Source organism: Nycticebus coucang, chromosome 2 (assembly GCF_027406575.1).
Source record: "Nycticebus coucang isolate mNycCou1 chromosome 2, mNycCou1.pri, whole genome shotgun sequence".
NCBI classification, from domain to species: Eukaryota; Metazoa; Chordata; class Mammalia; order Primates; family Lorisidae; genus Nycticebus; species Nycticebus coucang.
Genome location: NC_069781.1, coordinates 21,410,613 through 21,435,070, shown reverse-complemented (window position 1 = coordinate 21,435,070; position 24,458 = coordinate 21,410,613). Strand labels below are relative to the sequence as shown.

General features: G+C 43.5%; 1 protein-coding gene across 4 annotated transcripts in view; it reads right to left on the bottom strand.

The window, feature by feature from the left end:
• ASTN2 (astrotactin 2) overlaps window positions 1-24,458 on the bottom strand; it is a 990,319-nt gene that overhangs the window by 41,553 nt on the left and 924,308 nt on the right. For 3 of the 4 annotated variants that reach the window (XM_053566512.1, XM_053566522.1, XM_053566529.1), the window contains one exon: window positions 16,473-16,614. In XM_053566512.1, coding sequence (XP_053422487.1) covers window positions 16,473-16,614 — 142 coding nt within the window. Of the gene's footprint in view, window positions 1-16,472; window positions 16,615-24,458 lie in introns of those variants that run through there. The other variant, XM_053566534.1, reaches the window with a different exon arrangement.

Genomic DNA, 24,458 nt, shown 5'->3' with positions numbered 1-24,458 from the left:
CTAATTCAGGGATACTCAATCTGTGGGTCGCGACCACTTTGGGGGTGGAATGACCCTTTCACAGGGGTCACCTAAATACATCCTGTATATCAGATATTTACATTATGATTCATAACAGTAGCAAAATTACAGTTATGAAGTGGCAATGAAAATAATTTTATGTTTGGGTGTCACCACAATATGACAAACTGTATTAAAGGGTCGTGGCATTAGGAAGGTTGAGAACCACTGTTCTAATTCTTGACAACATTAGACCTCATTGCCTCTCACAGAGACCTTGGAAATAGTTCCCAATTTGCTCCCCACAGTTCTATCCCACCTCTAACCTATTACCAGCCACAGAGATTTTCCTAAGTAACAATTTTCCTGACAATGTCCTCTAAGCAGCTGACTCAAAATCCTTACCAACTCCCTCTGCTCTCAAGATAAATTCCACACTTTTTAGGTTAGCAGCAAAGCTGCTTCATGATGTGAGCCCTACTAGCCCCTGCTGGTAAATACTCACCACCCAAATTTGTTCCCTTGCACAAAGATGATGTGAGTACACATTGAAAACTTGCCAGGTTGTCTTGCTCCTGGACAACTCTGCACAGATGACCTCCTCTGCCTGGAAAACCATTTACCCTTCACTTCCTATCTTCATCTCACTGACTCTGATCATCCTTTAAAACTCAACCAAAATGTCACCCTTTCTGAACAGCCGTCACTGGGCTGAGAGGGATTCACTCCTCAGAACTTTGATATCATTAACCACATTTTATCATGAGTACGTGTAACAGAGATGTTTTGTTCATCTCTCAATCCCAAGAATGTAGTGCAGAGTCTTATAAAGAGGAAGACGTCCAAAAGTAATGGAATAAATAAATGTTGATGTGACTAGGGAGGATGTCACATGTGAGCATACCCTCAGAGAAGAAATGTGCATTGGATAAATAAAGGCAGGTGGAGAAGGCTATTCCTTGCTCTCTCAATCTTATTTTCCACAGCCCATATCTTTATGTTATAGAACCAGTTCATTAGTTTTCACTGCAGAACGGTGCTTTCTGTGCACATCTGGCTGTCCAGTAGTATACAGAACTCTCAAGAGCAAACAGTGTGTCCCATTCCTCTATGTACCCCTCCTAGGGTTTAGTGACAGAAGGTCAGAGCATAAGCTCTGGATCAAAAAAGACCTGCTTTCAAATGCTAGTTCTGCTGGCTTATTCCCTCAGTGAGGTTGACCAATTTATGGAACCTCCGTGAGCCTTTATTTCCTTCTCTCTAAAGTGAGGTTAAAAAGTACCTGCCTGATAATTCTAGGTACGTTTAAATGTAATATTACATGCGCTCACTTACGTATATGACACATATTTATTGAGGGTCTCCTGTGTGTATGCAATTGAGAACACACAGATAAACAAAACAGATACCGATTTTACTAGATAAATTGTCAAGTCTAATAGGAGGCAATAATAGGCATGTAATACATATTGCAATGTTTGAGAGCCACAATAAAAGAAACGGGTGAAGAACTGAATTTAGATTGATTATGGGTTCTGGGGATGCTGCTCTGCACTTGATCTTAGCCAAAAGGCAGAGAAGCGATATGATGCTGCTCTGAAGAAGCAACACTTAGGTGGAGAACTGAAGGGTTAGTAGGTGTTAACCAAGAGAAGAGCAGCACCATGTGCCAAGCTCCAGCACTGGGTAAGAGCACACACCCTGGTGTACAGTAGGCTCAGTAAATTCGAGTCTTATTTCCGGGGAGGATAGATCAGTTGATGATTCAGAACTTAGGCTTTGGAGCTGAATTGTCTGAGTTCAAACCTTGGCTCTGCTACTAAAGTGCAGTGTTATTTTGACAAATTTCTTTACTTCTCTGGGCTTTGGTTTTCTTGCATATAAAATAAAGAAAATATTGTTCCCATTGAGAAGAATGGTTGAATTAACTTTTGGAGGTCATTTAGAACAATGCCTGGAATGTCAAAAACACTCTTTAAATAATAGCTATTTGTATCATTGATTCTTTATGTGCAGTCCAAAGTATTTACATAGATATTATCATGAACGAGAAAGCAAAAGTCTTGTCTGAAAAAGGGAGAAATTGTGGGAGGTTGTCCAATAAAGCACCAGAAATGTGGTTTGCCTCTGTGTAAATGTTATAATCCTTGCCTCTAAAATTGGCTCATTTCATGATACCAGTGGTATTCTTGAGACACTTCGAAGGGACTTCCCCTGACCTGCCATTGGTTATCTACATTTTGACAAGAGCATTGAGATTCCTGGAAGAAAGTTGCCAGTCCAAGACAACATATTATTCAAAAATTCATAAGATTAAAGCAAAAATAAGCAAATAAAAAAATCTCTGGGGTTTCCTCTGCCTTTTTAAAAAGATGTTTTTGTTGATTTAATATCCATTTAGAAGCCAGCAAAATTGCTATTTATTTATCCTACAGCTTCTGAGTTTCTTCTGTACTCTGTCCCCTCTCCCCTCCCTGTTACAGGCCACAGATATGATTCGGAAAGATCTGGTTAATGGTATTAAATTACTACACACCTTGGAGAAGAGATTGCTGTGCTGGGGACAGGCTTTGATAAGGGTGAGAGGAGTTGGATACAGTCATGGGAGTCAGACAGGCAGCTCACCCACCCACAACTTCTCCACAAGCAAGACAGCGCCCCGGCCTTCCTTGCTTGTTTTAATCTGTGAATGTTTCCCAGAAAGAAATAGTAACTTCTCCGTTTTCTGGCAGGGTTGCCTGATGAAACTCCCTGAAAACAGGGCCTCTCCCTCCCCTTCTTGCTGGCCTCACACATGCTAATGCAAATCAGTCCTGACCCAGCCAGGGGTCTTCGGGAAGGCTGCCAGGAGCTTTAGAACAAACATGCAAAGAATGTTATTTCATTTCTGGCATCCTGGGGAAAAAGAGACCAAGAGAGTGAAGTTGGGCAGTGGAGAGAGAGTGAAAGAATTATGAATGCTTCCTGCGTGCAGTAAGGTGAAACAAACAGAAAGGGCAGGAAGGGAGGAAACTCACAAAAATAAAGGGCCTACTAGGCACCAGAAATTGACATATAGGATATTTTATTTAGATTCCAACATGTACTTCATGAAATAGAACTTAGTGCTCCCACTTTTTGGACACAGGCAAAGGCTTGGTCTCCAAGGCTAGGCAATTTTTCAAAGGTAATAGAACCACTACAAACCAGTAGAGTCGGGATTTGAACTCAGATTGTAAAATTTCAATATCAGGCTCTCTTTTCTCACTGGGGTTCTTATTGGTTGCCCTTTGATAGACGCTCAGAGAAAACTGGGAGTGAATCAACCTCGCACAGTGACTCCTACCATCTGTCTCCTCTCCATCCCCTTCCATTGTTCTAATTCCAGATCCATTCTCTCCTACCAGAAAGATTATAAGGCATCCCTAACTAGTCTCCCTGCCTTTATGGTCTCCTACCCTAAGCTATACACCACAGAGCTTTCTAAAACCCAAATGTGGCCTTATTACTGCTGCTCCCCACCCCCAGCTCCTTAGTCCACATTACAAAGCCTGTCTTATATACCTTCAATTTCAACTGTCTTGAACTTTTCACTGCCTCTCCAATTTCCCACCTTCTTGCCTTCAGCTACTCCCTCTGCCTATGAGGCAATGATTTCCCCAATTCTATATGTTCAATGCTATCCATTTTTTCAGACCCTGATCTCCCCCAAGCCATTCTGGCCATCAGAACTCCCATGCCTTTATTTGGGGGCAAATTACCCTCTACCCCCAGAATATTTAGCTGCTCTCAAGTTTGTCTCCAACACTGGGCAAAGCTCTTTCAATCTCAGCTATAAGACTTCAAATTCCAGCTTAGTCACTGCCTAAGAGAAGAACGTATAAACATGCGCCAGTGTGGACTCAGAGCCAGATAGCGTGTGCTAGAATCATGGTTCATTTATTAATCAGCTTAGGGAAGTCATTAAGCTATCTTCATTTCCTTATCTACAAAATGGGGAGAAATATACATAGTGCCTCTCTTAAAGGATACCATATTGTTAATGCACAAAAAGTTAGTCAACTTAAGGACCTTAGTATAACTCCTGGCATGTAGTAGATAGAGTTCAATACATGATCCACGATGTACTGGCAGGCAAGAACCACATCATTGCTATGTTCCTGGCTAATACATGGTAGCTAGAATGGTTTATATGAAGGACTGACTCCATCCAATTAATCTGAAATTACTATTACTGATCTTAGGTGTTTGCTGAATTAAATACCTACTAAGTGACAAGCCATATGTTAGACATTCACAGGCACCTAAAACATGATTTCTAAAACTTGTTCTATTCTTAGATTGCTGGTAGTCTTGGTTCTCTTTGGCAATGATAACTGTATTAGAATAGGTTCAAACAACAGTAGAATGAAAGAAAGAGAGGGAAGGAATCTCTTGCTATGCTAGATGTTTGAGGAAAATGACCACAAATTACTCATATCTCATGTCCAAAGGGCTCCTGGTTGATGCTCAAGGACAACACAGAGATATGAGCAACTGTATGGTGAGCGGGGCAGTTAGCTAAGCCTGAGCCCCCTCCCTGCCACTCCTTCATTTAGTAGATGCAGACCTACTAAAGAAAGATCTTGCATGTACTTGGTATGTACTTGATATTGTGATTGACACCCTATTCCTGAGAGCCCTGCACGTATTAACCATTCTGTATTTGCCTTCAAATAACACGGTTCTAATACAGAAAATAGCAATACCCCCACCATATGGGTATGGAAATTTATACTCAGGGAGAAAAAGCATCTTGTATATCCAGAAACTGTCTAAATTCTGAAATGATCTCAGGACATCTGACTCAAAACCTCATGCTTTTTGTCTCTCAGACAAAGAGAGAACAACAGGGTTGTAGTGGAGGAGATGAGCCCTGGTCCAGCCCACCTCTGACATTGGCTTTCTGAGTGACCTAGGGCAGGCCTCAGTCCTTTCCTGGGCTTTAGATTTTCCCACAAAAGAAGATGGTTCAGATAGATCAATGACGTTTGTGGTCTCAAGATTTACTATACTGTGATTCAAATATGAAGGGAGAATAAGGCTGTTGGTTGATGGGAGAATCTTTTCTGGGGGAATGGAGAACAAAACAGAAAAAAAAAAATATGCCAGAAGTCTGGATTCTGTCACACTTATGACTCTCTACACATCATTACTGGCTATCCCCTACAGTCTGCTCATACCTTTCCTGTGATGACCTCAGGACTGCTCATAGACCCCTTCACAGCTAGAAGATGGGGAGGCAGCCCTCAGTGTACAGTGATGGACTTACAACCAAGATGATGGGAGCAGGAAGAAGTTAGGTAGCCTGGTCTCCAGCCTGAGTTCACTCCTAGAGTCCTAAACAATCGGGGCGGGAAGAGACTTCTCCATCTGACTTCCTTATTGTAATGAGAAAGGAACTGACATCAGAAAGGTGCAGGGCTTGTGACCCTACCCTAGGACCCTCTCTCTCTGCTGAACTGTCTCTGTGTCTCCTCTTTAATAAGGTGACATTAAGGTAGAAAGTGATGGTCACAGTCTACTAGTAAGAGACATGGTCCAGAAGTCAGGATTCCTATGTGTTAATCTTAACTCTGTCTTGACCATGAAGCCTATGGGGTATCTTGAGCTCTCAGGTTCCTCACCTATCCACTGAGAAAACTGACCTAGATTAGCATTCCCAAATTAATGACCTATAGGTTAGCTATAACCTAAAAAACTAGTTTATTCAGCAGGCTTTAAATTTGTTGCCAGTAGGTATTCATTAGGTCTTTCTTTTCTTTTCTTTTTTTTTTTTTAGAGACAGAGTCTCACTTTATGGCCCTCGGTAGAGTGCCGTGGCCTCACACAGCTCACAGCAACCTCCAACTCCTGGGCTTAAGCGATTCTCTTGCCTCAGCCTCCTGGCTTGGGAGATCTGTCAGCAGTAGGTCAGCATTCTGACATGGTAACAAGTTGCTGGAGCTAAGTATTTTCTGCTCCATTGCTAGTTTTCAACAGTCAACACTGCTCCCATTATCAAGCATTTGTCCACACTGACCCATTGAGATCACTAAAAACACATGGCAAAGAGCTGCTCTCCCCCACAGCTCCCCACTGCCCCTATGAGAGGGCTGTCATTTCCAGCCCACTGAGGACCAGAGAGAGAATGTTTGCTGATAGTGAGCTGAAATCAGCCTCCCTTGGAGCCTTGTACCACTGTCCTTGCTATTCAGTGAACACATCTGTACTCTCTGACTTCTGCACAACTCTACAAGTGCTGAAGGCAGATGGGTTCATTCTTCTGCGTCTTTTGTTAACTTGAAAAAACATTCTAGGCCACTCCAGTGTTACTCAGTGACATCATTTCTAGGGCTTTCAGTGATCTGCTTCCTCTCCTCCAGGCATTGTTCAGATGCTTAGTTGGTGCTCAGTCTCCTTGCAAGTCAACTCTGCCCTCTAGCCATGAAGCCCATTCACCCATTTTCTCCCTTGAAGCTTCCCTTACTCCACGTGGAGCCACAGTGTGGGTAGTGACTCTCTCTGCAGTCCCAATTCTGGGAGATCTCCTTGCTCTCCACAGTCCAGGTGCACTCTCCAGCTCTATTACCCTGCCTCTGGTCTCCCAGACATCTTACAACCTATCCTCTGTCTCAAACCCTCTTTACCTCTGTCAGTTTCTTGGGACTATCATAAAAAATGACCACAAACTTGATGGCTTAAAACAACAGAAATGTATTCTCTCAGTGTTCTGGAGACCAGAAGTCTGAAATCAAGGCATCAGCAGAGCTGTGCTCCCTCTGAAGGCTTTCAGGAAGGATCCTTCCTCACCTCTTCCAGCTCTTTTTCTTTTTTCATCAGCTTTTATTAGCTCCAGAGGTTCTTTGGCTTGGGATAGTAGCCCTCCAGTCTCTGTCTCCATCTCCACGTGCCTTCTCTCTGTATGTCTGTGTCCTCGCCTCTTCTTAGAGTGATACTAGTCATTGAATGTAGGGACTAGCCTAATCTAGTACCATCTCACCTTCATCCTTCCTGAATACAAAGATCATTTCCAAATAAGATCACATTCTGAGGCTCTGGGTAGACATGGGTTTTCCACGGACATGGTCAACCCTCCACAACCCTTGCTCTAACTTCCTCTGGAAGGTTTTGCAGCACAGAATCGCCTGGGCTTCCTTGGTGGTCCCATATCCCTGGGTGTTCCCATCAGACTGTCATAGAACAGCCTGGTCCTTTCTCGGTCTCACCATGATGAATGTGAGCTCCTACCTTGGTGTGAGGCACCTTGCAGATGGCCAATAAACATGTCCTTTTCCTGAACATTCTGCACTGCGGTCAGCATGAAGAACAGGAAGAAACTGTTCGCAGATGTTTCCAGAACTGAGCCGAGACTTTGCTGCTCCATGTTAGCCCAGCACATTCTCCACTTAGGGAAACACTCATTGGGTCCCTAAATGTGTGAGGACTCTACTCTTCTCCTTTTGCCCACAACAAATGGTCTCCCTGACTCTCCATTCAACATAGCCTATTCTCCGAACCATGGTGGGTGGGAGTGGTCACCACAAAACACAGGCTAAAATACAGCCTGTCCATCCAAAAGTCTCCACTGCCTGCAGCATAAAATCCAGCTCCCCTGATCAGGACTCAGGCCCAGCTCTCCAGCAGCTCTCCTGCCTTCAGCTCCCCGCCACCCACCCTCCATAAGGCTACATGAGTAGCCTGTGCCCTGTCCCTCTGGAACCCTGGCTGGCATCCCATTCCTGGATGAGGTCTTGACGCAGTGTGAAGAAAGAAACAGCCTGCCTGTGAGTCCCCAGCAGGCTTTAGGAGTCTTGCTGTCTGTCGGCTGAAAAACAGCGTTATTTTTCCTCTATGAGTCTCTCTTGGCTTAAGATCCATGGCTGTATTTGCTTTTGGCTTGAGGACAGCTCTTTCCCTCTATGCGCCCCCACTGTGCACTTTGGAGAGGTCAGTGCAACCTGATGGTGGACAGAATTGAGTCTTAGGCTGCTGCCCTCACCCCTGTTTCCCGACCAGTAAGGACTGGACACCACAACTGAGGAAAATTCATATTCCACCCAAGTTTAGGGGCATCAGAGGCCCTGAGCTCCTGCTGAGCTCTGGGACCTTTGGCCACACCCAATTGGCTGCTCACTCCAGAGTCAGATAATAGGTGCAGTCCCTTGCTCTCAGGCCTGCAGCGTGGGGTATGGGCTGGGAAAGGAGGAACTTGGAGAGAAAACGCACAGAGGATGGAAGAAGAGAGACCCTGGGAGCGAGAAAGACAGAAATGCTAAGAATAGGAGAAAGAGACCAAGGAGAAAGAGAGAGAAGAACACACAGACACAAAAATACAGAGACCGATGGACAGAAAGGCAGAGTGACGCTGGAAGGCAGTGCCCATAAGCAAGACACAGAGAGACCAAGAAAGCAAAGAGAAGAAGGAGAGGGAAAGGGAAGGGGGAAAAAGTAACCACTTAAAAATGGGCAAAAGAAGAAAACGAGAGGGGGTGAAGGGAGAGAAGGAGGAAGGAAGGAAAGAAAGAGGGAGAGATGGAAGGAGGGAGTGGGGGGAGGATGGGTGGAGGGAGGGAGGACAGATGGGAAGGAAGAATGAAGAGAGGAAAGAAGGGAGGAGGAAGGGATGGAGGGAAGAATGGAGAAGAGAAGGAGGGAGGGAGAAAGGGGAGAATAATGGATGGTGGGAAGAACGGAAGAATGAAAAGGAAAAAAAAATGAGAAAATTTCATGGTGAGAAAGAGAAAGCCAGAAAAGAGCAGGACAGGAACTCTGTTAGTCCCCTCTTGGCTTCTTTCCCTCGTGTGTCCTGGATCAACCTTGGGCCGCAGACTCAACTTGTGGTGGTTCAGAGGCTGCAGCCCAGGCCCCGGTCAGCATGGAAGGTTTCCCTGTGCACATCTCCTTTCTCATAAGGGCTTAAAGACTCCTGAGGAGCCAGGTCCTGTCCAGGTCCCACTGAACAGATTGGGTCACTGAACCTAAGAGAAGGCAGAAGTATCTAGCCTTAAGTTGAATGAAATTTATTCATCTGGACCCAGATGCTGGCCTCCCCAATTACCAGGGGTCTGGGGTCCCTCTCCTTGCTTCTAGCATCTCCTGAGATGCACCACCTTCGAATTCATGAAAAGATCCTCTAAAAATGGAGAAACTGAGGCCTCCAAAGTAGAAACCATCAGCTCAGGGCCCCATAGCCACCTAGGGCTAAAGGCAGGACAGCCCTCAGGCTTCTCCCCACCTATCACATGGGAAAGCACTTTTGAAAGCCAGCCCGAGAGGTCTCCTGATGACTGTCATGCTGTTTCCAGTAAATTTCGTGCTGATTCTTGGCACAAAGAGAGGAAATAAAGAGGGTAGGGTAAGAATGTAAATAGAAGGAAACACTGGGATTTCATCTAATATATAATTATAGTATCCATGGCAGTGGCCCTGGCGGCTTCTGCGATGTACTGCCCAGGCTGTGCCGAGGGAGAGATGATGACCTGGGGTGGCAGGGAGCCTAGCAATGCTCCATCCAAGGCTCTAAGCACCCCAGGCTATTGGAAAGGCATCTTTGGGCCAGGAGCCTGGATTTGCTGCAGAAACACATGGGAGTCTGGAGATGCTGGGAAACAATCAGCAGCTCAGAGATGAAAATCAAGGTCTCAAACATGACAACAGGAGTCCATCCCCTTAGGAGGAGCAGGGGTCCACATATGAACTTGGGACTCAGCTTTTTGTGTGGCACTGTGGGAACTGGAGGAGGACAGGACGTGGGATGAGGTTCAATCGTAGCCACGTGGCTTTAGGTGTGAGAAATGAAAATTTGTTTTCCATATTGTTTCCAACTCATCTGAGTGTGGGTTTTTGTAACAAGGTCCCTTTTCACAACTTCCATTTTCTGACTCCTGATGTTTCTACATCTCCAATTCTTCTCACAATGTAGGATGGTGACTTTGAGTTCAAGCACTACAGATAATTTGGCTGGGTTCAAATCTGCCTCCGTTTATTAGCTCTGTGGCTTTGGTCAAGTGATCTAACCTCTCTGGGCTTTCGTTGCCTCATTTGTTGGATGAAAATAACAGCAACCTTCTTAGATGGTAGTTTGAGGATTAAATTAGACAAGACTTATGAGAAGTCTTAAGGAAGGAAGGAAGGAAGGAAGGAAGGAAGGAAGCAAGCTAATGGGCACAGGTAGAAGGAAGGAAGGAAAGGAGGGAGAGAAAGAAAGGAAAAAAGGCATAAAAGCCTAGAGATGGATGGAGAGATACGGTACTGGACCACAATTTGGCACACAGTGGGTATCACCTGAATATTTGCTAAGAAAGTGAGAGGGAGATTATGTGTGAGTGAAGGAGAGAAGTTGGTGTCTACAGGATTTCTACCCTGACTTTGAAATTTGATCAAACCATTCAACAAATATTTACCAGATTCTTAACCAGTATCAGGCACTGTTTTAGGTACCAGGAACAGACAATGAACAAGGCAGACACAGACTCTGCTCTTGTGTCTTTCTAATGAGAAAACAGAAAACGGTGAGTAAACAGACTGTAAATCATCACAGCTTTGTGTGTCTGTGCATGTGGCCGGCGGGATCTATGGTAGATGGGGTGGTCAGGGAAGGTCTCGCTAAGGAGGTGACATCGAATCACAGACCTGAAGGAGAATAAGAAACTAATCATGGCCAAAGGAAGAACACCTCAAGGCTGCTTAGAGAGTGAGGAGAAAAGGGGCTGGTGTGGGGGATGAGTCTTAACCTGATCTCCCATGAAGTGCTGTGAACAATCGTGTCTGCTGTGAACAATGGTAGCCTGACCCAACTGCTTAGGTAAAGTGTGTAATCTCAGATCCTGGTCACAGTGGTTACTCCCCCACCGCTCGGCTCTAACTGGCGCCCTTTCCATGTTTCTGTTCATTATATCTCCCCAACTCTATAAAAAGGGTCCTATTATGATTCCATTTCACAAATGAAAAAAACAGAAACCCTGAGGGGTGGAAGAACTTGCCCAAGGCCACACAGTAGATCCGTGCTGGAAGCAAGAAAAAACCCACCTCTACCTGATTTCTAAAGCCTGATTTAAAATTTTGTGTGTGGGCTGATAGCGGAAATCGTAGATTCAAAATATCTATTACCCTTCCCGTTGTTGCTCTTTAATAGACACAGAGCAGTGCTGATGACCTTGCACGCACACACACCACCTTATGAAAAGATCAAAGCCCTCTTCCATCTACAATCCAGTAGTTTAATCTTTGTAACAACCTGGGGAGGTAGGATTGATTGTTTCCATTTTACGGATGAGAAAGTAAGGTGTGAACTACCCCCCACACCCCATTCTATAGTCTGTGATCTGGGTCCTGCAGTTCCCAAGCCTGGTGTTTTTTCTATCACAAACAGTGCTGCTAGCAATCAGAAGCCCCCTCCTCTCACATCTCAGCAGGTGCTTCTGACAACTGCACTCACTTGAGTGGACAAGGATAGGAATAGCACATCAGGGACAGGAGGGGAAGGTGGGCTTAGAAGCAGGTTGGGTAAGAATCTCAGCCTTCTTGTCATGTGACCTAAGCTACCATGATTACTCTCTCTAGCCCCAGTTTTCCCACTTGTGAAATTGGAGAGGATATATATACCCCTGTAATATCCTTAGGGCTGTGGCCAGGACTCAATGCACATGTACCTTAGCACGGTTCCCAGCGCACAGTGAATACTCAACAAAGTATTATTCTGACCTCAGGCTCTGTTTTTCCTTTCAGCAGGGCCTTGGTTTTTTTCCTAGTCTCCCAACCCTACCCACCCCTGCTAAGAAAGCTCCTTCCCCTAAAAGCCTCTATTCCCACCATGGATGTTGGCACTTGGCTATGGGTCCCCAGGCTCCCTTGCCATTCCTTCCACACAGCTGAAGCCAGGAAGGTGAGGGTGGGCCTGGGGCAAGTCTCAGACTGTGTGGGAATGAGCCCCCACCCCAGGAATCAGGCCTGGCTGCTGCTGGCATGTTTACTGTGGACCCTTTGGCAGCCATCCATGATTAGAGAAAAGCAAGGCAGCCAAGACAAGACAGAGGCTAATAACCTTGGGTAGTAGGAAATTGGAGAGCAGCTACAAGAAGGGTGTCTGGGCCTCCATCCAGGCAAGGGCAGAGACCGTGGCTACCCAGCCTGGCCTGAGCCATTGGCCCTGAGTGGAGACACCTGCTCAGGGTCACCCTTGGCCTCCAGTAACCCACGGGAACAGGAGCTGGCCCTGCAGTCAGACCTTCTTGGGACCCTCTCCCTCTGCTATTCTTGTTTATTTTCATTCAAAAGTAAAACAAATGAAACAAATAAGAAAATTCAATTTAAACAGGGCACAGAGGCTGATGTTTCTGTTTGGTTACACCAGGGTGAGCTTAGGACAGAAAATAGCCTTGACTTTCACTCCCCCAGTTGGTCTCACCCTGTGACTCTGTGTAAAGTTACACGGATGGAGGGGCTGTAAAAGCAATTTGCCTTTCTAGGTGGGGTGGGGAGGGAAGACTGAGAGAGAGAAAAGGAGGCCAAAGTTCAAGTTAGAAACAGAGCCGAGAGGTGAGATATATTCACAGAAACTGAAATTAGGAGAGAGACAAATCAGAAAGGAAAGGAAGCCATGATAGGGAGAATGGCAGACAGACAAAGTCAGGAAGCCCTAAGAAAATACTGACGCAGAGAAGGAATAAAAGACAGCAGAGAGGTAAGGCAGGGAAAGACAAAAGCAAAAGACGTGAAAATGCTAGATAGGTGGGAGCCCAGGAAGAGGAGGCAAAGAATGAGAACAAACCCCACAGCTTTGCTCAAGCTGAATTGAAGAGGTTGAAATGACAGAATAGGGAGAAAACAGAAATGTCCAGCCCAGGATCCCACAGGCAGAAGTGAACCTAGACTCCTTCGTGTTCCACCTGAATCCTTCCAGAGGCATGGATGCTGGTTTGGGGCCAGTTTTGCTTAACTAAAACTCAGCTCTTTCCAAGCCCTCTCTCCTCTGGATGTATCCTCTCCCTTCATTCTATTTATTTCTTCCCAAGGAATTCTGGATGGTCATTCCTTCTATGGCTAATGGGACCCCCATTTGGCTTCTAAGACCAGCTCCTCCAGGGTTGTCTTTGGAAGAAAGAGACACTGATAGCTAGGGACTGAGTCCAGGGGAATGACGCAGGAAGAGGAAAGTAGCAAACACTTCCTGCAGGCCTCCTACATGCCAGGCATTCGGGTGATCTTGGTTTGTGGAGTTTCTCAACTCAACCCTCTTCCCTAGACCTCCATGTGATAGGGACAATTACCAGCCTCCTTTTCCAGGGGGCAGAAACTGTCTCAGAGAGGGGTGAAAAATGATTTGTCCCAGAGCAGGTGATAGGTACGGAACAGAATCAGGATTCACACTCAGCCCGGCCTGCCCCCAAAGCCTCTGCTCTTTCCACACGTGGTCTTTCTGGCTCAAAAGGAAGAAAACAAATTTTGGTAATAAACGAGCAGCAGAAAATGAGAACCCCTAAGAACTGACACTGGGACTATTTCAAAACTCCAGACTGAGTTGGTCAGACTTCACGGGAGGAGAGCCGCCAGTGGGATGAGAGACCGTTCCAAACAACACCCTGGTTTCTTGTCAGAGTGGCCCAGATCCCAGGGCCATTAATAAAATCCATCTCAGAATAAATAAATAAATAAACAGGGTTTTTTAAAAAGCATTCCGAGTCAGGGAATGACAAGCTCATGGCAAGCACATTTCCAGGACAGAAGAAGAAAAAGAATGTTCCCTGCTTTAAAAGGTGGGGGAGGGAGGGTGTCAGACAGTAAGAAAAAGAAGGGGTGAGGGTGAGTGTTCATCTCTATTAAAAGATAGCAGTTGGTTTGTCAGAACTCAGTGTTTGCTGCTTTAGGGGTTCCCTAAAACATTTCATTGCTCTGCACAGAATGGGCTTGTAGGATTCCAGCCCAACTGACAGCAAGTTCCAACGATGTCACCCATAACAGGGCAACAGCAGCAACAGTGACAACAGCTAACAGTCCCATATTCCTATGTGGAGCTCATCACCAAACAGTGAGCTTTTCTGCTTTAACTCATCAAGTCCTCCTGGGGTCCCAGTGAGCTGACACTGTAGTATTCACATTTTCCTGGGGTGTAGGGAGGGGCGTGGTGAGGCACTCACTGAATGTCACATGGATGAGAAAGGGCGGGGAGAAGATTTGAGCCCAGGCTTTCTGCCTCCAGGCTCCATCCTTAACGAGGAACAGAGAAACCAGAAGCCGGCCACCAAGAAATCTTTAGAAGATGCCACTTTCTTCATGCAATCATAATTTTTAGCTCCCATTCTAGTCACATGCCTGTATTTCATACATGCAGTAACCCCAGACCTCAGGGTAGTGGTGTCAGCCTCACTGAGTAAGAGGCTATAGAGTCATCTCCCCATGTCTGCATCCTAATCCCACCACTTGCTGCCAGAACCATGGTCATCCCTTAAGGCTTGAGGTACATCCTACCACCTCTGCGAAGATGTCCCATTGGAAGACATCTGATAGCCTATTTTCCTCTGTGGATTCTATTCCTAGGGCATTTACTATCCCTAAGTTATTTACCATAAAGCTTGGGATCCAACATCTCAAAGACTGTCAATGACAAGCCTGGGTCAGGAGGCCCAATTCTCAGCTTAGGGTGATATTCCTGAGTTTATACACCACTGTATTGGGTATTCCAAGGAGATGTAATATGTCAAGTATTCAAAAGAATACAATAGTCTTTTTTTAAAAAGTCAGGGTTTTCAGATAGGTAGTGAAAAAGAGAGAGGGGTTTTAAAGGTGATGGAGGGTCACAGGTTGTGGAAGGACTAATATTTATTCAGCACCTACATTTTTTTGGTTTGTTCATTTTTTGAGACAGAGTCTTACTCTGTTGCCCTGGGTAGAGTGACGTGACATCATCACAGCTCACAGCAACCTCAATCTCCTGGGCTCAAGCAATCCTCTTGCCTCAGCTTTCTGAGTATCTGTGACTACAGGTGCCAGCTATGATGCCAGGCTAGTTTTCTACTTTTAGTAGAGACAGACTCTTGCTCTTGCTCAGGCTGATCTTAAATTCCTGAGGTCAAGCAATCCAGCCACTTTGGCTTCCCAGAGTGCTGAATTATAGGCGTGAGCTGCTGCGCTGGCCTTGAGCACTTAGTATATACTGTGCTAGGGTGTTTCTTGTTTAATTTTTCTTACACAACTCTGCAAGCTGGGTTTATTATTTCTGTTTCACAAAGGTTGAAACTGAGGCTTACAGAGGTAAAGCAACTTATCTAAAGTCACATAGCTAAGAACATCAAAGCTAGATTTGAATGCATAGTCTGTGGCCTTTCATACAATCATCAGGTTATAAGTTATCTGAAAATAGGACCACTGCCTTAGTCACATCCACACCTGCAGTCTTTAGCACAGTACCAAAACACAGGAAATCCTCTGAAGTTGTCTGCTGAATAGAGAAATGAGTTATGAATAAGTGAATAAATATGTGAATGAACAAAGTAACTGATGAATAAATAAGTGAATGAAATGAAGGGATTTAAGCGCTCATGAACAGATGGACGGATGGATGGATACATATATGGATAAATGAATGGAGGGATATATGGACAGAGGGAAAGGTGAGAAGGAGCAATGAATGGAGAATGGATGAGTATTTGGGTTAATGGATGCATGTGCAGATGAGTGAATCAATCACCAAGTGAACAAATATATCAGTTGGAACTTCAGCTTTCCAGGTCGATAAAGGAGGTGACCTATGATTTCATAATTAAGGTACATGAAGAGAACTGGTCTCTGTAATTTTGTGTTGGAACTTATGATGGTTGTATCCAGATGTAGCAACACTTATTGAGGTGGGAAGAAAAAAAAACTGAAACAAAAAATGAGCTCCTTTTCTTTTCCAAGACTAACAAATAAATCTCAGAGTGACTTCCTCTTGCACCCCCAGAATTGTGAAATCAGTGACTCTAATGTATTCTACAAAGGTGTGGTAATGGCACAAGTTTCTCAGAGACTGGCTCAGTCTATCAATAAAAATTTACATATATTAGGATATCTCGGTATATACATATATGGATAGCTCACTGTGTGTGTATATATGTATGTGTAAGTGTACATATGTATGTAGATATCTCAGAGGTGGCAATGTAATGTTTTAGAGGAAACAGCTGCTCTCCTTGATAACTTTCTCTATGATCTTGAGTAAGACACTTTCAGTCTCTGGGCTGAAGATTCTCCATCAGTAGAAGGAATGGTTTTGAATTTCTGGCCTCCCTGGACCCTTCAGCACTAATCCTGGATGTTCTGTGACTCGTGCAGTTCTATTTCTCAAATGGACACTTCTAAGCCTCAGAATCTCAAGGTGCTCATGTCGGCTGGTCAATGGAACATTTGGCTTGCCTGGATAGAATGCCTCATCCCTTTCCTGGTAGCTTAAAACCATCGTGCCTGCTTCATGCTCCCCGTACACCCACACATCTTACTTGTAGAGACCATCAGGCTCCAGACACTTGAAGATGACCGAGTAGATACTGACTTCAGGGACCTCTCCATGGCTTCGACCAGCTGCCACGCAGGATGTGCCCAGGCCAGAGAGTAAGTCATCAGCAAAACTCAGGAATTCTCCTGGAAGGAGACACAGAAACATGAGCTCCCCAGATCAGGCCTCGGTGAGCATTCTTGCTATCATCCAAACCTATGAAATGTTTGGATGCCATTATCAGGAAGATTATAGGACAGAGAAAAAAAAAGAACATAAGATATAAAAATGACTTAGATTAATACATACATTTGATGACTCTTTGTTCAAATTTATGTGTAAATTTTTTCACCTGTAAAGTGAGAATGTTAATACCTACCTTTATAAGACTGTAGCAAGGCTCAAATAAAGTAAATTACTGTGCAATAAAAAAAATGCATGAAAAAGTAACAAGAGGATTATGCTTTCTTTCTGTCCAGAGTAACCTCTTCCATTCTTGTCACCAACAATAACTCCCAGTTGTATACCAATGGAAGGATCAGGGACTGACCCATCCCACTGAAGGGGTTTATGCAGGACAACAGAACATGCAAAAACAAACCATCCATGGGGTCAGTCCCTGACAGCTTTAAACAAAGGTCCCCTTTCTTAGAATTGTGTTTTTATTCTTTGTATGATGAAAGAGTTGCACAAAGGATATGAAATAGTTTTCACAGAAAATGGCCTTTATTATGCACTGTACTGGATTCATGGAGTGCTATGTTGAGGACAGAGACCTAACAAAGTTAAGGGAGAAAGAGTTCTAGCATTGATTAATGATGAAGGTCATGGGTCAGGACAGAACAGTGGTAGAATAAATTCTGCATACTTGTGGTCCCCCAACTCCACGGTTTCTAAAAGTCAGTCAAATCACTGAATTTTAGGAAGCAGCTAAAATGTATTAAAAAGAGAACAAACAAGCAAGATGAGAAAGTGAAAAAGACTACAAAGGATAACTGAATATCTGTAATCTAGTCTTAGTTCTGCTAAACTACTATAGCTTTGGGCAACTCCATTCCCATCTCTGCGCGTTAGGTTCCTCCTCTGTAACATGAAGATGCTAGAATCACTATTAAGATTCTAGAAAAAATGCAATAAAAACAGAGATGGGCAGAAAAATTGAGGGTTTTTTTCTTGCTTTGTTTTGTTTTTGAAACAAAGTCTCACTCTATTGCCCTGGATAGAGTATCGTGGCATCATCGTAGCTCATAGCAACCTCAAACTCTTGGGTTAGAGCAATCCTCTTACCTCAGTCTCCCAAGCAGCTGAGATGATAGGTGCCCTTCACATTGCCCAGCTAATTTTTCTATTTTTAGTAGAGACAGGGTCTTGCTCTTGCTCAGGCTGGTCTAGAACTCCTGAGCTCAAGCAGCCCACCCGCCTTGGCCTTGCAGAGTGCTGGGATTAGACATGAGCCACCACGTCTGGCCCAGAAAGATGGAGTTTTAAGAACAACCCCCATCAAAAGGAAAAAGTTACAAAGACAAATATTGTAGTACTATTTATGAACTAGCAAAAATTTAGAAACAAATGTTCAATAATATAGAAACGGCTATCTCTGTTGTAGTTCAATGATGCAATGAGATGTTTTATAGCCATTAAAAATAATTTATGGAAGAATATGAAGTTTATGAAAGGTTATTTGAGACATTTTGTGAAGTTAAAAAACAGTTTATGCTATTACAGAATAATCCAATTTTGCAAAAATTCCATACATACATGTCTTTAAAAACAGAAGGCAGAAGATAAAGCAATGCTTAATAGTGGCTCTGTCTGGAGGGTGAGATAACAAGCACTTTTTCTATTTTATTTTTGCTTATCTCTTTTTAAAATTATCTTCAATAAACATAAATTGCTTTTGTAACAAGAAAAAAATCAATAAAAAATTACTTAAAAAAAAAATAAAGTAAACGAGCCAGACTAAATCGCCTTTTAGTTCCCTTCCAATTCTAAAATTGGATGATTTGGGAGCAAAGCTGACGTGCGAGGTGTGAAATTATAGAAGGCCTCCCAACTGTTGTTTCTTGTTCCCACTATGCCTGATGTAGACTTCCTCAGATTCTCCATTCACATATAGCCTCAGTAATGAACAAGAGGAGGATGCTGGTTCAATTATATTCTCTTCTCTACTTGGGATTAAGGATAAGCCAATATAAGGAAACCGTAGAGAATGTTGGCCAAGTGTCCGAAAAGACCTGGACTCAGAAAAGCCCTGTGGGGCTCCTTTGTCATAGAACTGGCTGGGTAGGATGTACAGATCACTTCCTGTTGGTCTTTCAAGGAAAAGTTTTAACCCTAAAGAAGCACAGTATAAAAATAAAATGCTTCATACTTAGCCTGACAAGTCAATCTTGTAATACTTGTCTGGTGAATTGCTTGGATGGCCCTGGGATTCCGCTGAACAGATGGCTACTGGTTTTTGTTTTTCATTTTTTTAAAAGACAACATACCAGTTCACAGAATTGACATGTAGATTCAGGAACAAGTGTCTAAATCAGGCTGATGTCAACAACAGCAACATGCAATTTCAGTGGCTACTGCAAAGCAGACCTGGGATTGAATATTATTTCCACCTTTGGTTGAGAGTCTTTAAATCTCTCATGCCTCAGTTTTCCTTTTTGTCACAAGGGGTTTGATAGTTCTCTTATGGGTTTAGAGCCTAGAAAGTAAAGGCAAGAGTCTAGAAAGAAACAAAAATGCCTAGAACCAGGGGTTTTGATGGAAAACGAAGAGGTGAATGAAACTTTCATTCATCACAAATTTTGACATCCCATGTTTCCTCTGTATGCCTCTTATGTGAGCTTCACCTAGTACAATACTAAACCAATAATATCTTCATTCTAACAAATATAAAAGCAGAGCAATGTATAGTGTGGAAAGTTAAGAGAGAGCGAGAGACGTGGGATTATTCACTGGATGGCATGAGGGTCTTGTTTCATTTGGGTTCTTGGGATTCTAAGTCTCGCGGCTTGTATTCGTTTTCTTTGAGCTTGGATCTACATCTCTCTGCTTTTCAATATGTTTCCAGATAGCCATTGAGAAGAGCTGGCTCTTCATGAAGGAATTCAGTATACTTGTGGCCTGTATTAATTAACAGCCTTGAAGCGAAAGATGACTGACATTCATTTTCAAATGGGCACAGCTTTCCAGATACGCCATAAATTTTAGAATAATTTAGACCATGGATAAAAGCCCCATATACATGTCAGGTCAGTAAGATTAGCACAGTTCTAAGTTCTAAAGAATGTTAAGACATAGGTTTAATCAAGTGAAGGAATTGGATAACGTGGAGTATCATTGGTCTTGTCAAGGTCATTATGTGGATATTCAGCATCCAATTCTTGTTTAGACTGCATAGACATAATGCCCTTCAGATGAAAACTGTTACAAGGAGGGTAACTAATATTTAGTACATACTTTTCTTCCCCCCCCATTTAATCCTCAAAGTGACCTAACAAGTTAGATTTTATCATATCTGTGGTAAAGCTGAGGTTAAAATTACAAAGTTCGAAAGCACAGAGCTGAGATTTGAACCCCTATCCTTCTCATTCCAAAGCCATGTCTTTTCTTTTAATACTATGCTGCCTCCTAGAGAAAGTTGGAAAATGATAGTAGTGTTAGAAAGAGAGATTTCTTAATGTTATTCAATTCACACTTGAATTCATGCCACTCTCTTGGGTTTGGGACAATAAAAGAAATGGACCCTGACTTTCTACAGTTTGTAATTTGCCAACAGGAAGGGTTGTCAAATACAAGCGCAAACCTAGAAAGTAAATTGCAAGATGGATTGTAGTCTATTTCAGAAGGTTTAAATGCAATTTAGATGGAGACAGGTGACTGAAGTAACCCCTCAGCGCTCTCCCTCACCTTAGCAGAGGTGGGTACTGAGAAAGGCCTGGGATTTCTCTATTCACAAATGCAAATCAGTGCATTTCAATGCGTGCATTGTAACTCCACAATATACCACATTCCATGTCTGGCAGTGGTACCATTGAAGGAACAATGATATAGTGCAGGGGTTAGGAGCTGGGGCTCTTAAGTTTACACTGCCTAGCCCTTAATTTTGGTAAACCCCCACTTACTGCTTACCTTGGACAAGTTCCTTAACTCTTTACATCTAGTTTCTCATTTGTAAAATGGGGATAATAATAATAGTATCTAATTTGTAGGGTTGTTGTAAATATTACACATAAAATACTTGTATACAAATCAATTAGCAAAATGTCCAGCACATAGTAAGATTTCAAAGCATATATTAACTATTTTTGTTCTACTTGATCTTATTCTTATCATCATAAAAGAGTAATTACTCTTAAAAGACTTTCATTCATCTAAACTTCTCCCACCACAGGTGACAAAACTGATGATCAGAGGACAGTGGCATGCCACAGCCATACACAGCACCAGAGGTAGACGGCAGACAAAGACATGTTGTCTTGATTCCTGCAGTCTACAAGGCAATTCATATCATCCAGCCTATGAGATAAAATTGCTGAGAAGTGAGGCGCTTTCAGAGCTAACACAGGAGCCCTTCTTCTTCAATTTCTGCCATTTTGTTCCATGTGAATGTAATAGATTTGTAGTCACTGGACATTACTCTGCACCAGAAGCTGTGCCAGGTGCCAGGTTTCCCCTTGCCACCTTCTTAACTCTAGAATTTCTGAGAAAGATACAAAGTCCTAAAGAGGCAGGGGTTCAAAAAGTTTCCAAAATGTCATATATCCCAACAGCGGTTGGCAAATTAAAAATACAGTATATAGAACTCCAGGGCTAACAATAAACATTAATACGGGAGAGGCAGGGGCTGGTCTCTCCCACACCCAAACTAACCTCTCTCCAATGAGATCAACTCTGGTTTGATCCATTTTTGTTACTAATGGTCCACGTTTTTCTTCATTTTAAAAACATTCTTTACAAAACCTTAGTTTTAAAGTTTTATTGCTTAAAATGTTAGAATCCCCAAACCGCACCACATTCTCTGATAGAAATACAGAGGCTCAGGAATGCCATAACTGAATTCAAGGATTTGTAGCTACTTGGGGAGAGAGTCAGAATCAAGCCCAGCTCCTCTCATCTGAGCTCCACATGGCTTCCACTAGGCCACTCCACCTAGGAGGCCTCTGTCCCCCTTCCCTAGTACAATGCTGTGGCCTCCTGGTAGAACTTCCCTAGAAGCCAGGCTGCTGCCCTCACCTAAGCCTATCCAAGGCTCTAACATTCTTTTTCTGTTTTTCTTTCCTTAAAAACAGATAGGAAGTTGGGAGTCGCTATACAGGAATGTGCCTGTTCCCCATTATGGCTCTTCTGGGGCTGTAACCTGAGTGGGCTGGGGCCAGACCCCCACACGTCTCTTTACCCACTCAGACCTGAGCCTCACTCTCATTCTACTCTGCAGAAAAGGTTCATGATTTTGCCGCAGCTTTGGAACCAACCCAACAAAGCACCGAGCAATTTTTCTAAAGGCCTCACCCTTTAGAAAAATTCTCTCTCTCTCCCCCTTTCAGCAGTCCCACCATCCTCGTCCTTGTTTTCCCTCTCTCTCTCTTTCCCCCCTCACCCTCTCACTTCTGATTGAGTTGAGGTCACAGTCAAAGCCAGCCACAAGAGCAAATTGAAAACAGGTTGGGAGGAAAGCAGCAAAGAATTTCCAGAGTGGACAGGGGGGAAGGGGTGCAGTGAGTTATTTAGCCCAGGTGAGGGGGAAAGGTCTACAGCTTAGGCTCCATGCTCTTTTTGGGAAACACAGGGGGGACCTGGGGGTTGCTCCAGGCCTGGCCTGGCTGCTCTCCTGCAGATGTTCTGTGCTACAAGGCCCAGGAAGAAGCACCTCTCTCTAATCTCCCCACCTTTCCTTTGCTTGGCCAACTGCAGAAATCTATTCTGAGACACTGTCACTGACAAAATGCATCTTTAAATGGGCCTCACAACTATAAGCTGTAGTTGGTTGGTTTGTTTCTTCCAGAATATGATGTTGTTTTAAATCTGAAGAACCAGTGTGTAATGATTTTTCACCTTTATCCTCCTGACAGTTTGAGATGGTGGGAAGAGAGTGGGTTGGAGGGGCAGAAGAGACCTAGTTTTGGAGTCAGTCTCAGCACTTACGAACAATATTATCTAGGGACAGATGACTTCATTCCTGGAGACTGCCTCTTCAGCTGAAAAGGAGATAGTCATAGCCATTTCAGAGAATCAGGTGAGGATTAAGATAACAGATATGTTGCACCTGATATATGGGCCTTTTACAAATGTCAGTGTTCCCCTGACCTATAGCTACCTCATCCCACCAGGTCTTAGTAATTTGTCTGATGGCAAAATTTTTAGTTGTCACACTCAGTTGCTTTTAGATACATTACATAATATTTAACTCCTTAACAGCTTCCTGTTTTCTTTCTTGCTTTCTTTTTTTTTTTTTGCAAAAGGAAATAATTTGGGAAGGAAAGAAGAAAGAAAGGAAGAAATGAAGACAGCAAATAAAGAAGAATTGGAAAGTTTATTTTAGCTCTTTTGGCATCAACAGTGCTAGATATTTTTACTTATTTAAACATTTGAAGCAGCCTGTCTTCATTAACATGCAATACAACTTAATGAATTAAGTTAATTGTGCTTTTACAAATGAGGAGACAGGTTCAAGGAAGGCCAGATAACTTGCCTACCAAAATCTACCTAGGAATGACAAGAGGAAAGGCTGGAAATAGGACATCTGGGATCCAAAATCTGTGTTTTTCCTACTACACATTTGCTTCCAGATTGCAAAGCACTTAAGGCAGGAATTGTGTTTTGGTCACCTCTGTGTTACAAGAATCCAACATAGAGCTGGCTATACAGCTTTTACTGAACTCAGTGAAGTTGAATTTCAGTGGTGGAAGCCTGAATCCACTCCTATTTCCTCAACACCAGCACCTGACATTAGAATTCTTTCTGGGGCTAACCAGGCTGCACCTTATGTGACCTTTCAGCAGTAAATAGGAGGCATGTGACACTGAAAGAAAAATAAGGACTCCAGAAAAGGCAATGGTCATCTAGCAAATATCTACAGTCCTAAGTATGTGCCCGGCATTGTGCCGAAAAACTTCTGGTTTGTCCTCATGCCTGCCCTCTAGTGGACATCTGTTGGTCTAACCAGCTGTAAACCAATGCCTCTCTGCAAATAGCACCCAGTATTTCACCAGGGAACCAGCTCGTCCCCAGTCTCAGTCCATATAATTTAGGTGGGGTTAAGTCCCCCTCCATTCTTCAGAGACTAGCACGTGGTCAATGGACAGATGTTCCATGTCAGAGGCCAGAAAAAACAAGTGACCTAGGCCTGATCAATCAGACTAACCCCTGGGACAAAGACCACTCCCTAATAGCATCAGCTGAAGCTCTGGACCCAGTTGTGTCTGAAGCTAGATCTATCTTTAGGTATTTCAGATACATGAGTCAGTAATTTTTCTTTTCTGCTCAAGCTAGTTTCCATTTGTTTTCTGTTACTTGCAATCGTGAGTCCTACCAGATATAAATCCTATGAGGTAAGTTTTATGATTGCCATTTTTTTTTTTCATTTTAGAAGTGAAAAAAAAAAGCCTGTGGATCTAAAGCAAGTTGCTCCAGGTCATATTCCATCTAAATAACAAGGCTTGAACTCAAAGTCAGAGCTGTCAGACTCTAAACCTGAGCCTTTCTTATTGTAACTCACTGCCTAGGATGAAGGATACAAAAAATCTACCAAACAGCAAGAATGGACTGAGTATCTCCAATGTCCTGCTGCTTCTGGTCCAGTCTTCCTCATTTCCTGGGCTCTCTTCCTCACTCACTCCTTCCAGCCATGCTGGCATCTAACATGCCAAACATGATCCTACCACGGAGCCTTTTCACCTAGCATTTTCACCCCTGTAGAGTTCTTCCTTGTATCTTTGCATGGCACACTCCCTCTCCTTTTCCAGATCCCTTCCTCAAAAAGCCCTTGTCAGTC